The 15,011-nt window shown below is 46.4% G+C and overlaps 1 protein-coding gene across 3 annotated transcripts in view; it reads left to right on the forward strand.

Moving 5' to 3' along the window:
* The window catches only part of LOC137238488 (lysosomal acid phosphatase), a 118,857-nt gene that overhangs the window by 91,036 nt on the left and 12,810 nt on the right, over positions 1 to 15,011 (forward strand). For 2 of the 3 annotated variants that reach the window (XM_067763541.1, XM_067763539.1), the window contains one exon: positions 13,894 to 13,947. The exons of the other annotated variant lie outside the window; for it this stretch is intronic. In XM_067763541.1, coding sequence (XP_067619642.1) covers positions 13,894 to 13,947 — 54 coding nt within the window. The remainder of the gene's footprint in view (positions 1 to 13,893; positions 13,948 to 15,011) is intronic. 3 annotated transcript variants of the gene reach the window in all.

Genomic DNA, 15,011 nt, shown 5'->3' on the forward strand with positions numbered 1-15,011 from the left:
TGACCCCGACGAAATCCCGGACGGATCCCGAAAACCATCCAGAAATGATGCCGGAAGAGCCCCCAAATGATCCCGAAAAAGTCCCCAAATGACCCCGACGAGATCCCAGACGGATCCCGAAAACCATTCAGAAATTATGCCGAAAGGGTTCCCAAATGATCCCGTATTCATGATCACTGCTTACTTTGTAAGCCCTCGACTTATTTGACCCATTGAGTCTGTGATATTGGTGAAGGCCAGTATACGTAAAGTTATAATGTGTAAAAATTATTAAAAAGTAATTGCTCGAAGGGGTCGTGGGACCCCCACCCCTCTTTCCATGTTCGAAGAAAATTTCGCTAGTAGACTACTGTCTGTGTCCCAAATTTCATCAAAATCCGTGTAGCCGTTCTGGCGTGATTCAGTCACAAAGACGAAAAAATAGAATAATTAAATTATAACTGTTCCTAGGGGGCGGGTACCACGCCCCTTTGGAAAAATATATAGCTAGTAGATCCTTCTAGACTATTGGCTATATGTGTGCATAATTTCATCCAAATCGGTCCAGCCGTTCTTGCGTGATTGAGTCACAAAGACAAACGTCTGGACAAACATCCAAACATCTAAACATCCATTGCCATTTTATAATATATACTAGCCTTTACCCGCGGCCCCGTCCGCAAGGAGAAAATGAAATATGTGGGCTATTCACGTTAGCCTGCTTATAAAGTTATCTGTTTAAAATTTTTTTTCTGTCTAATGCATTTTATTTTTGTAATTGAGTAAAAAAAAGAACTTTATGAGCTGATAACCTGATAGGATCCCAAAATGATAACGAAATTATCCAGAAAAAGCCACGAAATGACCCCGACGCTATCGCGGACGGATCCCGAAAACCATCCAGAAACGCCCCGGAAGTGTTTCCAAAAGTTCCCGAAGTAGTCCCAAAAAACCCGAAATGACAACGACGCGATTCTAGACTTATCCAGATAACCACACAGAAATGATGCCTGAAGGGTACCAAATTGATCCCGAAATAGTCCCGAAAAAGTTCCGAAATTACCCTGACGGGCTCCCGGACGGATCTCAGAAACCATCCAGAAAATATCCAGGGAGGGTCCCTAAATTATCCCGACTAACTCCAGAAAAAGTTCCGAAATGGCTCCGAGGGGATCCACGATGGATCGCGAAAACCATACAGAAATGATTCCGGAAGGATTCCAAAATGATCCCGAAATAGTCCGGAATTGACCCAGATGGGATCCCGCCCAGATCCAGAAATGATCCCGGAAGGGTGCAAAAACTATCCCGGAAAAGTAACAAAAAATCCAGAAATGGCTCCTACGGCATCCCGGACGGATCCAGAAATGATGTCGGAAGGGTCCCCAAATGATCCCAAAATGGTCCCGAAATGACCCTGATGGATCCGGCAAACCATCAAGAAGTTATGCCGAAAGGGTCCCAAAATGATCCCGAAATAATACAGAAAAAGTCACGAAACGACCCCTAGAGGATCCCCAAATGATCCCGTATTAGCCCCGAGAAGGTCCCGAAATAACCCCGACGGGATCCCGGACAAATCCCGAAAACCATCCAGAAATGATGCCGGAAGGAATCCCAAATGATTCCGTAAAAGTCCCGCATTGATTCCGACGGGATCCCGAACGGATACCGAAAATCATCCAGAAGTGATGCCGGAAAGGTCCTCAAATGATCACCTAATAGTCCCGAAATGACCCTTAAGGGGTCATGGACGGATCCCATAAACCATCCAGAAATGATCCCGATATATTCCCGAAGAAGTCCCGAAATGACCCTGACGGGATCTCGAACGCACCCCTAAATGACCCTGACGGGATCCCGGATAGATCCCGAAATCCATCCAGAAATGATCTTGGGAGGGACCCCAAATGATCCCGAAAAAGTCCCGCAATAATTCCGACGGGATCCTGAGCGGATACCGAAAACCATCCAGAAGTGATGCCGAAAAGGTCCACAAATGATCACCTAATAGTCCCAAAATGACCCTGACGGCATCCCGGACAGATCCCGAAATCCATCCAGAAATGATCTTGGGAGGGTCCCAAAATTATCCCGAAATAGTCTGGGAAAAGTCCAGAAATTACCCTGACGGATACCGGACGAATCCTGAAAACCAATCTTAAATGATGCCGAAAAAGTCCCGAAATGACCCTGATGGGACCCGGAAAGGATCCCGAAAACTAACCAGAAATGATGCCGGAAAGGTCCTCAAATGATCTCCCAATAGTTCCGAAAAGACCCTGACGGGATCCCGAACGGATCCCGACAACTATCCAGAAATGATACCGAAAGGGCCCGCAAATGATCCCGTATTAGTCGAGAAAAGTCCCGAAATGACCCCGACGGGATGCCGGACGAATCCCAAAAACCATCCAGAAATGATTTTGGAAGGGACCCCAATGATCCCGGAAAAGTCCCGCAATTATTCCGACGGGAATCTGAACGGATACCGAAAACCATCCAGAAGTGATGCCGGAACGGTCCTCAAATGCTCACCTAATAGTCCCAAAATGACCCTGAGGGCATCCCGGACAAATCCCGAAATCCATCCAGAAATGATCTTGGGAAGGTCCCAAAATGATCCCGAAATAGTCTCGGAAAAGTCCAGAAATTACCCTGACGGGTTCCCGGACGAATCCTGAAAGCCATCCTTAAATGATCCCGAAAAAGCCCCGAAATGACCCTGACGGGATCCCGGACGGATCCCGAAAACCATCCAGAAATTATGCCGGATGAGCCCCAAAATGATCCCGAAAAATTCCCCAAATGACCCCGACGAGATCCCGGACGGATCCCGACAACTATCCAGAAATGATGCCGGAAAGGTCCTCAAATGATCCCGAACGGATCCCGACAACTATCCAGAAATTATGCCGAAAGGGACGAATCCCAAAAACCATCCAGAAATGATGCCGGTAGGTATCCCAAATGATCCCGAAATAGTCCCGAAATGACCTCGTCGGCATCCCGGACAGATCCCGAAAATTATCCAGAAATGATGCCGGAAAGGTTCCCAAATGATCCCCTAATAGTCCCGAAATTACCCTAATGGGATCCCGGGCGGATCCCGAAAACCATCCAGAAATGATGCCGAAAGGGTTCCCAAATGATCCCGTATTAGTCGCGAAAAAGTCCCGAAATGACCCCGACGGGATCCCGGACGGATCCCGAAAACCATCCAGAAATGATGCCGAAAGGGTTCCCAAATGATCCCGTATTAGCCGCGAAAAAGTCCCGAAATGACCCCGACGGGATCCCGGACGGATACCGAAAACCATCCAGAAATTATGCCGGATGAGCCCCAAAATGATCCCGAAAAATTCCCCAAATGACCCCGACGAGATCCCGGACGGATCCCGAAAACCATCCAGAAATGATGCCGGAAGAGCCCCCAAATGGTCCCTAAAAAGTCCCCAAATGACCCCGACGATATCCCGGACGGATCCCGAAAACCATCCAGAAATGATGCCGGAAGGGTCCCCAAATGATCGCGAAATAGTCCCGAAATGATTCCGGAATAGTCCCGAAAATGTTCCAAAATAACCCCGACGGGATCCCGGACGGATCCCGTAAACTATACAGAAATGATCCCGGAAGGGTCCCAAAATGATCCCGAAATAGTCCCGAAAAAGTCCCGAAATTACCCCGGCGTAATCCCGGACCGATCCCGAAAACCATCCAGAAATGATCCCGGAAGGGTCTCGATATGACCCTTACGGGATTACAAATAAGGTGAAGCTAATTATAAAACCATGTTAATAACGCAGCAGGCGCATTGGAGCGAATAAAAAGTTAGATAGAAACATACAGGTAAAGCTAATAAAAGCGTGCTAATAAAAACAATTGATGGAGGGCGGATGGCGGGAGTAGAGGAGAGGACCACTGATCGTTCCTCCAAAATTGTCTAGATCTCGTTCTGTATGTACCAGATACCAAAAACTATTGATTTAGGAGAAAATTTAGATTGAGTTATAACAATTTATGGATTTTACACCAGAGGGGGAGATAAAGGGGGGCGGGCGGAGGGTGTCACTGCTTACTTTGTAAGCCCTCGACTTATTTGACCCCTTGAGTCTGTGATATTGGTGAAGGCCAGTATACGTAAAGTTATAATGTGTAAAAATTATGAAAAATAATTTCTCGAAGGGTCGTGGGACCCCCACCCCTCTATCCATGTTCGAAAAAAATGTCGCTAGTAGACTACTGTCTGTGTCCCAAATTTCATCAAAATCCGTGTAGCCATTCTGGCGTGATTCAGGCGCAAAGACGAAAAAATATAATAATTAAATTATAACTGTTCCTAGGGGGCGGGGACCACGCCCCTTTTGAAAAATATATAGCTAGTAGATCCTTCTAGACTATTGGCTATATGTGTGCAAAACTTCATCCAAATCGGTCCAGCCGTTCTTGCGTTATTGAGTCACAAAGACAAACGTCTGGACAAACATCCAAACATCCAAACATCCAAACATCCAAACATCCAAACATCTAAACATCCAAACATCTTAACATCCAAACTTTCCCATTTATAATATACTAGCCTTTACCCGCGGCCCCGTCCGCAAGGAGAAAATAAAATATATGTGCTATTCACGTTAGCCTGCTTATCAAGTTGTCTGTTTAAAAATTTTTTCTGTCAATGTATTTTATTTTTTAATACAGTAAAAAAAAAGAACTAACTGAGCTGATGGGCACGCTTACATGAATAGTACAATACACTTTTTTCGAATTAAAAAAAATACATTTTGTTTCTAAGTTAAATTAATTGATATGACAGGGGTGAAAGAATTACTACTCATAGAACAAAGGAGTGAAACTGCAATTAGCTAAAACCAAAAAGAAGTTTTTAAATGAAAGCAGTGTTGCTTTTTCGGGTATTTAGTTGGTTAAAATATTACAAAAATTTTAATTATAGTTGTAATAGTTCGTTACAGGATTCATTTAAAAATAGAACGAAAAAGATGTGATATATTAAAGATAAAACATACCGAATTTTAATTACGAATAATTTGCCGTAAATCCACGGCCATGTGTGCTGAATTACCGGTTTCGAAGAGACCTAAAATGATCCCGGAAGTGTCCCTAAATGACACCAAATAGTCACGAAATGATGCCGACGGGATCCTGGACAAATCTCGAAAACTATCCAGAAATGATGCCGGAAGGGTCCCAAAATAATCCCGAAGTAGTCACGAAAAGTCCCGAAATGACGCTGGCGGGATCCCGGACGGATCCCGAAAACCATCCAGATTTGATTCCTGAACGGTCCGCAAATGATCCCGATATAGTCCGAAAAAGTACCGAAAAAACTCTGACGGGATCCCGGACAAATCCCGAAAATCGCCCAGAAATTATCCCGGAGGAGTCCCAAAATGATTCCGAAATAGTAGTCACGAAAAAGGCCCGAAATGACCCTGACGGGATCCCGAAAACCATCCAGAAATGACTCTGGAGGGATCCCCAAATGATCCTGGAAAAGTCCACAAACCATCCAGAATTGATCTCTGAAGGTTCCGCAAATGATCCCGAAATAGTCCCGAAAGTCACGAAAAACTCAGACCCATCCCGAAAATCATGAAGAAATTATCCTGGAAGGGTCCCAAAATTACCCCGAAATAACTCCGACGGGATCCCGGACAGATCCCGAAAATCATCCAGAACTGAGCTCTGAAACGTCCGCAAATAATCCAGAAATAGTCCGGAAAAAGTCCCGAAAAAACTCCGTCGGGATCCCGGACAGATCCCGAAAATCACCCAGAAATTATGCCGGAGGGGTTCCAAAATGATTCCGAAATAGTCCCGAAAAAGTCCCGAAATGACCTTGAGGGGATCCCAGACTGATACCGAAAACCATCCAGAATTGATCTCTAAAGGGTCCGCAATTTATCCCAGATAAAGTCGCGAAAAAACTACGAAGGGATCCCGAACACATCCCGAAAATCATAGAGAAATTATCCCGGAAGGGTCCCAAAATGATCCCGAAATAGTCCCGAAAAGGCGCGAAATAACCCCGACGGGATCCCGGACGGATCCCGAAAACCACCCAGAAATGATCTTTAAGGGCAACTGACCCCGAAATAGTCGTGAAAAAGTCCCGAAATTACCCCGACGGGATCCCTAAAACCATCCAGAAATTATCCCTGAAGGATCCCCAAATGATCCAAGAACAGTCTCGAAATTCCCTGACATTTTCCCGAAAAAGTAAAAAAATAAACCCGACGGGATCTCGGACTGATCCCGAAAACGATCCAGAAATGATGCCGGAAGGGACCCCAAATGATCCCGAAAAATTCCCGAAATTCCCCCGATGGGATCCCGGACGGATCCCGGATCATCCAGAAATGATGCCGGTTGGTACCCCAAAATGATCCCGAAATAGGCCAGAAATGACCCCGTCGGGATCCCGGACGGATCCCCAAAAGTATACAGAAATGATGCTGGAAGGTGAAATGATCCCCTTAAAGAAAGATGAAAAATGAAATGATCCCCTTATAGTTCCGAAATGATCCTGACGGGATTCCCGACGGATCCCGGAAACTATCCAGAAATGATGCCGGAAAGGTTCCCAAGTTATCCCCAAATAGTCCCGAAATTACCCTGACGGTATCCCGGACGGATCACGAAAACCATCCGGAAATGATGGCGAAAGGGTCCCCAAATGATCCCGCATTAGTCGCGGGTTCCGAAATGACCCTGACGGGATCCCCGAAGGATCCCGGAAACTATCCAGAAATGATGCCGGAAAGGTTCCCAAGTTATCCCCAAATAGTCCCGAAATAACCTGACGGATACCGAAAACCATCTAGAAAAGTGGCCGGAAGATACCCCAAATGATCCCGAAAAAGTCCTGAAATGATCCAGACGGGATCACGGGCGGATCCCGAAAAAGTCCGGAAATGACTCCGACGGGATCCCGTACGGATCCCGAAAATCATCCAGAAATGATGAAGGTAGGTACCCAAATGATCCCGAAATAGTCCCGAAATGATCCCGACGGGATCCCGGACGGATCCCGAAAACCAACCAGAAATGATGCCGGTAGGTACCCCAAATGGTCCCGATATGACCCCGTCGGGATCCCGAACGGATCCCTAAAACTATCCAGAAATGATGCCGGAAAGGTCCCCAAATAACCCCCTAATAGTCCCGAAATTACGCCGACGGAATCCCGGACGGATCCGGAAACCATCCAGAAATGATGCCGGAGGATACCCCAAATGATCCCGCTAAAGTCCCAAAATGACCCCGACAGGGTCCCGGACGGATCCCGTAAACTATCTAGAAATGATGCCGGTAGGTACCCCAAATGGTCCCGATATGACCCCGTCGGGATCCCGAACGGATCCCTAAAACTATCCAGAAATGATGCCGAAAGGGTCCACAAATGATCCTGTATTAGTCGAGAAAAAGTTCCGAAATGACTCCGACGGGATCCCGGACGGATCCCGAAAACCATCTAGAATTGATACCGGAAGGTACCCCAAATGATGACGAAATAGTCCCGAAATGACATCGACGGGATCCCGGACGGATCCCGAAAACCATCTAGAAATGATGCCGGAAGAGACCCCAAATGATCCCGCAAAGGTCCCAAAATGACCCCGACAGGATCCCGGACGGATCCCGAAAACCATCCAGAAATGATGCCGGAGGAGACCCCAAATGATCCCGCTAAAGTCCCAAAATGACCCTGACAGAGTCCCGGACGGATCCCGTAAACCATCCCGAAATGATGCCGGAAGAGACCCCAAATGATCCCGCAAAAGTCCCAAAATGACCCCGACAGGATCCCGGACGGATCTCGTAAACCATCCAGAAATGATGCCGGAAGAGACCCCAAATGATCCCGCAAAAGTCCCAAAATGACCCCGACAGGATCCCGGACGGATCCCGAAAACCATCCAGAAATGATGCCGGGAGAGACCCCAAATGATCCCGCAAAAGTCCCAAAATGACCCCGACAGGATCCCGGACGGATCCCGTAAACCATCCAGAAATGATGCCGGAAGAGAACCCAAATGATCCCGCAAAAGGCCCAAAATGACCCCGACAGAATCCCGGACGAATCCCGAAAAACATACAGAAATGATGCCGGAAGAGACTCCAAATGATCCCGCAAAAGTCCCAAAATGACCCCGACAGGATCCCGGACGGATCCCGAAAACCATCCAGAAATGATGCCGGAAGAGACCCCAAATGATCCCGCAAAAGTCCCAAAATGACCCCGACAGGATCCCGGACGGATCCCGAAAACCATCCAGAAATGATGCAGGCAGGTACCCCAAATTATCCCGAAAAAGTCCCGATATGACCCCGTCGGGATCCCGAACGGATCCCTAAAACTATCCAGAAATGATGCCGAAAGGGTCCACAAATGATCCTGTATTAGTCGAGAAAAAGTTCCGAAATGACTCCGACGGGATCCCGGACGGATCCCGAAAACTATCTAGAATTGATACCGGAAGGTACCCCAAATGATGACGAAATAGTCCCGAAATGACATCGACGGGATCCCGGACGGATCCCGAAAACCATCTAGAAATGATGCCGGAAGAGACCCCAAATGATCCCGCAAAGGTCCCAAAATGACCCCGACAGGATCCCGGACGGATCCCGAAAACCATCCAGAAATGATGCCGGAGGAGACCCCAAATGATCCCGCTAAAGTCCCAAAATGACCCTGACAGAGTCCCGGACGGATCCCGTAAACCATCCCGAAATGATGCCGGAAGAGACCCCAAATGATCCCGCAAAAGTCCCAAAATGACCCCGACAGGATCCCGGACGGATCTCGTAAACCATCCAGAAATGATGCCGGAAGAGACCCCAAATGATCCCGCAAAAGTCCCAAAATGACCCCGACAGGATCCCGGACGGATCCCGAAAACCATCCAGAAATGATGCCGGGAGAGACCCCAAATGATCCCGCAAAAGTCCCAAAATGACCCCGACAGGATCCCGGACGGATCCCGTAAACCATCCAGAAATGATGCCGGAAGAGAACCCAAATGATCCCGCAAAAGGCCCAAAATGACCCCGACAGGATCCCGGACGTATCCCGAAAACCATACAGAAATGATGCCGGAAGAGACCCCAAATGATCCCGCAAAAGTCCCAAAATGACCCCGACAGGATCCCGGACGGATCCCGAAAACCATCCAGAAATGATGCCGGAAGAGACCCCAAATGATCCCGCAAAAGTCCCAAAATGACCCCGACAGGATCCCGGACGGATCCCGAAAACCATCCAGAAATGATGCCGGAATGGACCCCAAATGGTCCCGAAATGACACCGACGGGATCCCGGACGGATACCGAAAACCATCCAGAAATGATGCCGGCAGTTACCCCAAATTATCCCGAAATAGTCCCGAAATGACCCTGACGGGATCGCGGACGGATCCCGAAAACCATCCAGAAATGATGCCGATAGGGTCCCCAAATGTTCCTGTATTAGTCGAGAAAAAATTCCGAAATGACTCCGACGGGATCCCGGACGGATCACGAAAACCATCTAGAATTGATACCGGAAGGTACCCCAAATGATGCCGAAATAGTCCCGAAATGACCCCGACAGGGTCCCGGACGGATCCCGTAAACCATCCAGAAATGATGCCGGAAGAGTTCACAAATGATCCCGCAAAAGTCCCAAAATGACCCCGACAGGATCCCGGACGGATCCCGTAAACCATCCAGAAATGATGCCGGAAGAGACCCCAAATGATCCCGCAAAAGTCCCAAAATGACCCCGACAGGGTCCCGGACGGATCCCGAAAACCATCCAGAAATGATGCCGGAAGAGACCCCAAATGATCCCGCAAAAGTCCCAAAATGACCCCGACAGGATCCCGGACGGATCCCGTAAACTATCCAGAAATGATGCCGGAGGAGACCCCAAATGATCCCGCTAAAGTCCCAAAATGACCCCGACAGGGTCCCGGACGGATCCCGTAAACCATCCAGAAATGATGCCGGAAGAGACCCCAAATGATCCCGCAAAAGTCCCAAAATGACCCCGACAGGATCCCGGACGGATCCCGTAAACCATCCAGAAATGATGCCGGAAGAGACCCCAAATGATCCCGCAAAAGTCCCAAAATGACCCCGACAGGATCCCGGACGGATCCCGTAAACCATCCAGAAATGATGCCGGAAGAGACCCCAAATAATCCCGCAAAAGTCCCAAAATGACTCCGACAGGATCCCGGACGGATCCCGTAAACCATCCAGAAATGATGCCGGAGGAGACCCCAAATGATCCCGCAAAAGTCTCAAAATGACCCCGACAGGATCCCGGACGGATCCCGAAAACCATCCAGAAATGATGCTGGAAGAGACCCCAAATGATCCCGCAAAAATCCCAAAATGACCCCGACAGGATCCCGGACGGATCCCGTAAACCATCCAGAAATGATGCCGAAAGGTTCCCCAAATGATCCTGTATTAGTCGAGAAAAAGTTCCGAAATGACCCCGAAGGGATCCCGGATGGATCCCGAAAACCATCTAGAAATGATGCCGGAAGATACTCCAAATGATGCCGTAATAGTACCGAAATGACATCGACGGGATCCCGGACGGATCCCGTAAACCATCCAGAAATGATGCTGGAAGAGACCCCAAATGATCCCGCAAAAATCCCAAAATGACCCCGACAGGATCCCGGACGGATCCCGTAAACCATCCAGAAATGATGCCGGAGGAGACCCCAAATTATCCCGCTAAAGTCCCAAAATGACCCCGACAGGGTCCCGGACGGATCCCGGAAACCATCCAGAAATGATGCCGGAAGAGACCCCAAATGATCCCGCAAAAGTCCCAAAATGACCCCGACAGGATCCCGGACGGATCCCGTAAACTATCCAGAAATGATACCGGAAGAGACCCCAAATGATCCCGCAAAAGTCCCAAAATAACCCCGACAGGGTCCCGGACGGATCCCGAAAACCATCCAGAAATGATGCCGAAAGAGACCCCAAATGATCCCGCAAAAGTTTCAAAATGACCCCGACAGGATCCCGGACGGATCCCGAAAACCATCCAAAAATGATGCCGGAATGGACCCCAAATGGTCCCGAAATGACACCGACGGGATCCCGGACGGATACCGAAAACCATCCAGAAATGATGCAGGCAGGTACCCCAAATTATCCCGAAATAGTCCCGAAATGACCCTGACGGGATCGCGGACGGATCTCGAAAACCATGCAGAAATGATGCGGGAAGATACCCCTAATGATCCCGAAATAGCCCCGAAATGGTCCCGACGGGATCCCGGACGGATCCCTAAAACCATCCAGGAATGATTACGGAAAGGACCCAAACTGACCCCGAAAAAGTCCCGTAATGATCTCGGAAAGCATCAAGAATTTATCTCTCGAAGTTACGCAAATGATCCCGAGATTACACCGACGGGATCCCGGACGGATCCCGAAAACCATCCAGAAATGATGCCGGAAGGGTCCCCAAATGATCGCGAAATAGTCCCGAAATGATTCCGGAATAGTCTCGAAAATGTCCCAAAATAACCCCGACGGGATCCCGGACGGATCCCGAAAACTATACAGAAATGATCCCGGAAGGGTCCCAAAATGATCCCCAAATAGTCCCGAAAAAGTCCCGAAATTACCCCGGCGTAATCCCGGACCGATCCCGAAAACCATACAGAAATCATCCCGGAAGGGTCTCGATATGACCCTTACGGGATTACAAATAAGGTGAAGCTAATTATAAAACCATGTTAATAAGGCAGCAGGCGCATTGGAGCGAATAAAAAGTTACATAGAAACATACAGGTAAAGCTAATAAAAGCGTGCTAATAAAAACAATTGATGGAGGGCGGATGGCGGGAGTAGAGGAGAGGACCACTGATCGTTCCTCCAAAATTGTCTAGATCTCGTTCTGTATGTACCAGATATCAAAAACTATTGATTTAGGAGAAAATTTATATTGAGTTATAACAATTTATAGATTTTACACCAGAGGGGGAGATAAAGGGGGCGGGCGGAGGGTGTCACTGCTTACTTTGTAAGCCCTCGACTTATTTGACCCCTTGAGTCTGTGATATTGGTGAAGGCCAGTATACGTAAAGTTATAATGTGTAAAAATTTTTGAAAAATAATTTCTCGAAGGGGTCGTGGGACCCCACCCCTCTTTCCATGTTCGAACAAAATTTCGCTAGTAGACTACAGTCTGTGTCCCAAATTTCATCAAAATCCGTGTAGCCATTCTGGCGTGATTTAGTCGCAAAAACGAAAAAATATAATAATTAAATTATAACTGTTCCTAGGGGGCAGAGGCCACGCCCCTTTTGAAAAATATATAGCTAGTAGATCCTTCTAGACTATTGGCTATATGTGTGGAAAATTTCATCCAAATCGGTCCAGCCGTTCTTGCGTGATTGAGTCACAAAGACAAACGTCTGGACAAACATCCAAACATCCAAACATCCAAACATCTAAACATCCAAACATCCAAACATCTTCACATCCAAACTTTGCCATTTATAATATAAATATAGATATTAGATATTAGATTAGATTAAGACATAATTAGGGCGCGATTAAAAAACACCTCCTCTCCGAACAACGACAAATTTCGTTATATGTATATTTCTTGGCGAAACCAAAGAGGATACATAAATAAGAGCCACCAGTCCGTTACGAGTGGCGGGTAACTCGCTGGAAATCAAAAAAAATTGATGTCTAATGTTTTATGTGAGGGACATTTTTAATTGTCTCGCATTTATCCATGCCGTGTAGGCACCTTATGCAAATATTATTTTTGGAAATCGTGGCTAAGCTGCCAAGTTTACGCCAAGTCAAGTCAAGTCTACGCTAAGTATCAGTAATGGGCCCTTTAGGTTGCTTTTCGTAGTGGCCATAAGGTATTTAATTTTGCATACTTTTCTGCACGCTTGTCACTGTTTTAGATATTTTTGGCGATTGAGTTTTAGCGTTAGCGAAGGTTGGAATTCGGTGGAATAGGGGAGCTTGTGCTCGTTTGTTAAAAAATATTGTAACGAATTTAGTGAAACTGTTGAATAAATAACTCCACTATTTAATAATGCAAAAATGGCCTTTATTATTAAATTACTTCACAGTAACACTTATACTTCGCAACTAATCGCTTGCTTAAATCAGACTGACTTCTCGTGTCTCAACTGTTGCCGCTTTTAAACTGTCCGGTTTCATCGCCGGCATAGTTCTAGGCGCTTCTATTTCCAGAACTTACTAATTAGTTGTCAGCTATAAATTTCTCAGCTATAAGCGGGAGTCATTGGTGCCGTATGTCGTATCGCTGTAGTCGTATCCCTAACGTAATCAGCTGTTTATCGTTACGACGGTAAACCAAAAACCAATTGGTTGGCTACGATACGGTTACGACCTTAGCGGCACCAATAATCGATTGCATTGATTCCCATAAAGTTGGTCGAATCAGCTGTTATAAGGTTACCGATACGGTTAGCGATAAAGCACCAATGTCTGCAGCTATAGTTATGCACAAATCATAGCCCATGCGCGTATATATTTGAGTAATACTTGGGCAATTATTGCATACTTTGAGGTGTATCTCAGATATATGCATGTGGTTGTGCGTTGCTTCTCCGCTGCGTGTACGTACATATGTGTAGACATAATGATTAATTTGGTTATGTGCATACAAGTCATTGCTCAGTATAGGCTTAGAGATGACAGAACCCCTTAGTGTTACTAATATTCCTCACAATATTTTGAAAAAGGGGTGCAGGGTGGGTACTATGAAATGGATGTATGGAATGTTTCATTTATTGCGATGTGGATACCGCGCTTATAAATCTCCCCACAAACATAAGTACATAATTTCATAATAATATCTTTTATTTCCCTACACAGCCCATTACATGGCAGCCAGCTGCTGTTAATATAATACCGCGCACTGAAGATACGGTAAGTTTTTAACACTAAAAATCCTATAACGTGCGAAATAGTTTTTCTCTGCTTCCAAATTGTGAGTGGCCAGGAGCTTATGATCTTGTCTCGAATAATTTCTTGTGCCCTAAAAGGATGGGGGGGGGGGGGGGGGGGGGGGGGGGGACTTGTTCTCGGGATTGCTCCAGGAGACGGCCTTTGGCGCCAGCAACAACGTTAATGACGTTGAAGGAGCGGAGGTGCTCATAAAAGAGGCCGCAGTTCGCCTTTGGGCGTGAACTGTAAGGAGCCACAAATGTTTTAAAGCAATGGCGTCGACGACGAGTATTAGGGGTTGTCCAAGAACATTTCCTTCAGAGAAGCCATGCTTTACATGACACATACAGACACATTTTTGACCATAGTATTATCGTTTAAACGGGTGAGACTGGAAATAATCGTTTATTTCATCAATTAGGACCACCTTTATGCCTACGTAAGCCTATAGATGTTTGATTTGAGATTCGTGCCAATTATAGGTGTAACTAAATTTTGCTTTAATTGTACATGCAAATATATAAAATATAATATAAAATGCTCGGCCAATGCAATCCTAGAAAAGTACCCACATTCGCCTAATATAAATATCGAAGCAATTGCTCGGAAAAAAACAATTCTAACAGCAGCACATATTTGGTACCCCAAACACACAAAAAAAAAAAAAAAAACACTGAAATCGGTCGCCTCACCTTGAGGCGCCAAGAGAACACAAACAGTACCTCTGGCACAATTATAGAAGGTATAGATCCTCACAAAACCTGTTAGAATATAAAAAAGCTAATTCGTTATTTAAAAGAGAGTTAAAAGGGGCCAAAGAGAGAGTCTGGAAAAACTAACAGAGTAAAAAACTCCAGGGTCGGACCCACAAAAGTCCGCGGCAAATATAAGAATGCTGACGGGAACATATACCCCACTCAAAATAAAAGTGTTAGAGATAGCAGAAGGATAAATATGGTCCCCGACAGAAATAGCAAACCACTTAGGAGAGTTTTGGTATAATTACTTGAGGAACTCTAACTTTGATAAATATTTTGTATGTCAAA

The sequence above is a fragment of the Eurosta solidaginis genome, chromosome 1, assembly GCF_040869045.1.
Source record: "Eurosta solidaginis isolate ZX-2024a chromosome 1, ASM4086904v1, whole genome shotgun sequence".
Taxonomy (NCBI): Eukaryota; Metazoa; Arthropoda; class Insecta; order Diptera; family Tephritidae; genus Eurosta; species Eurosta solidaginis.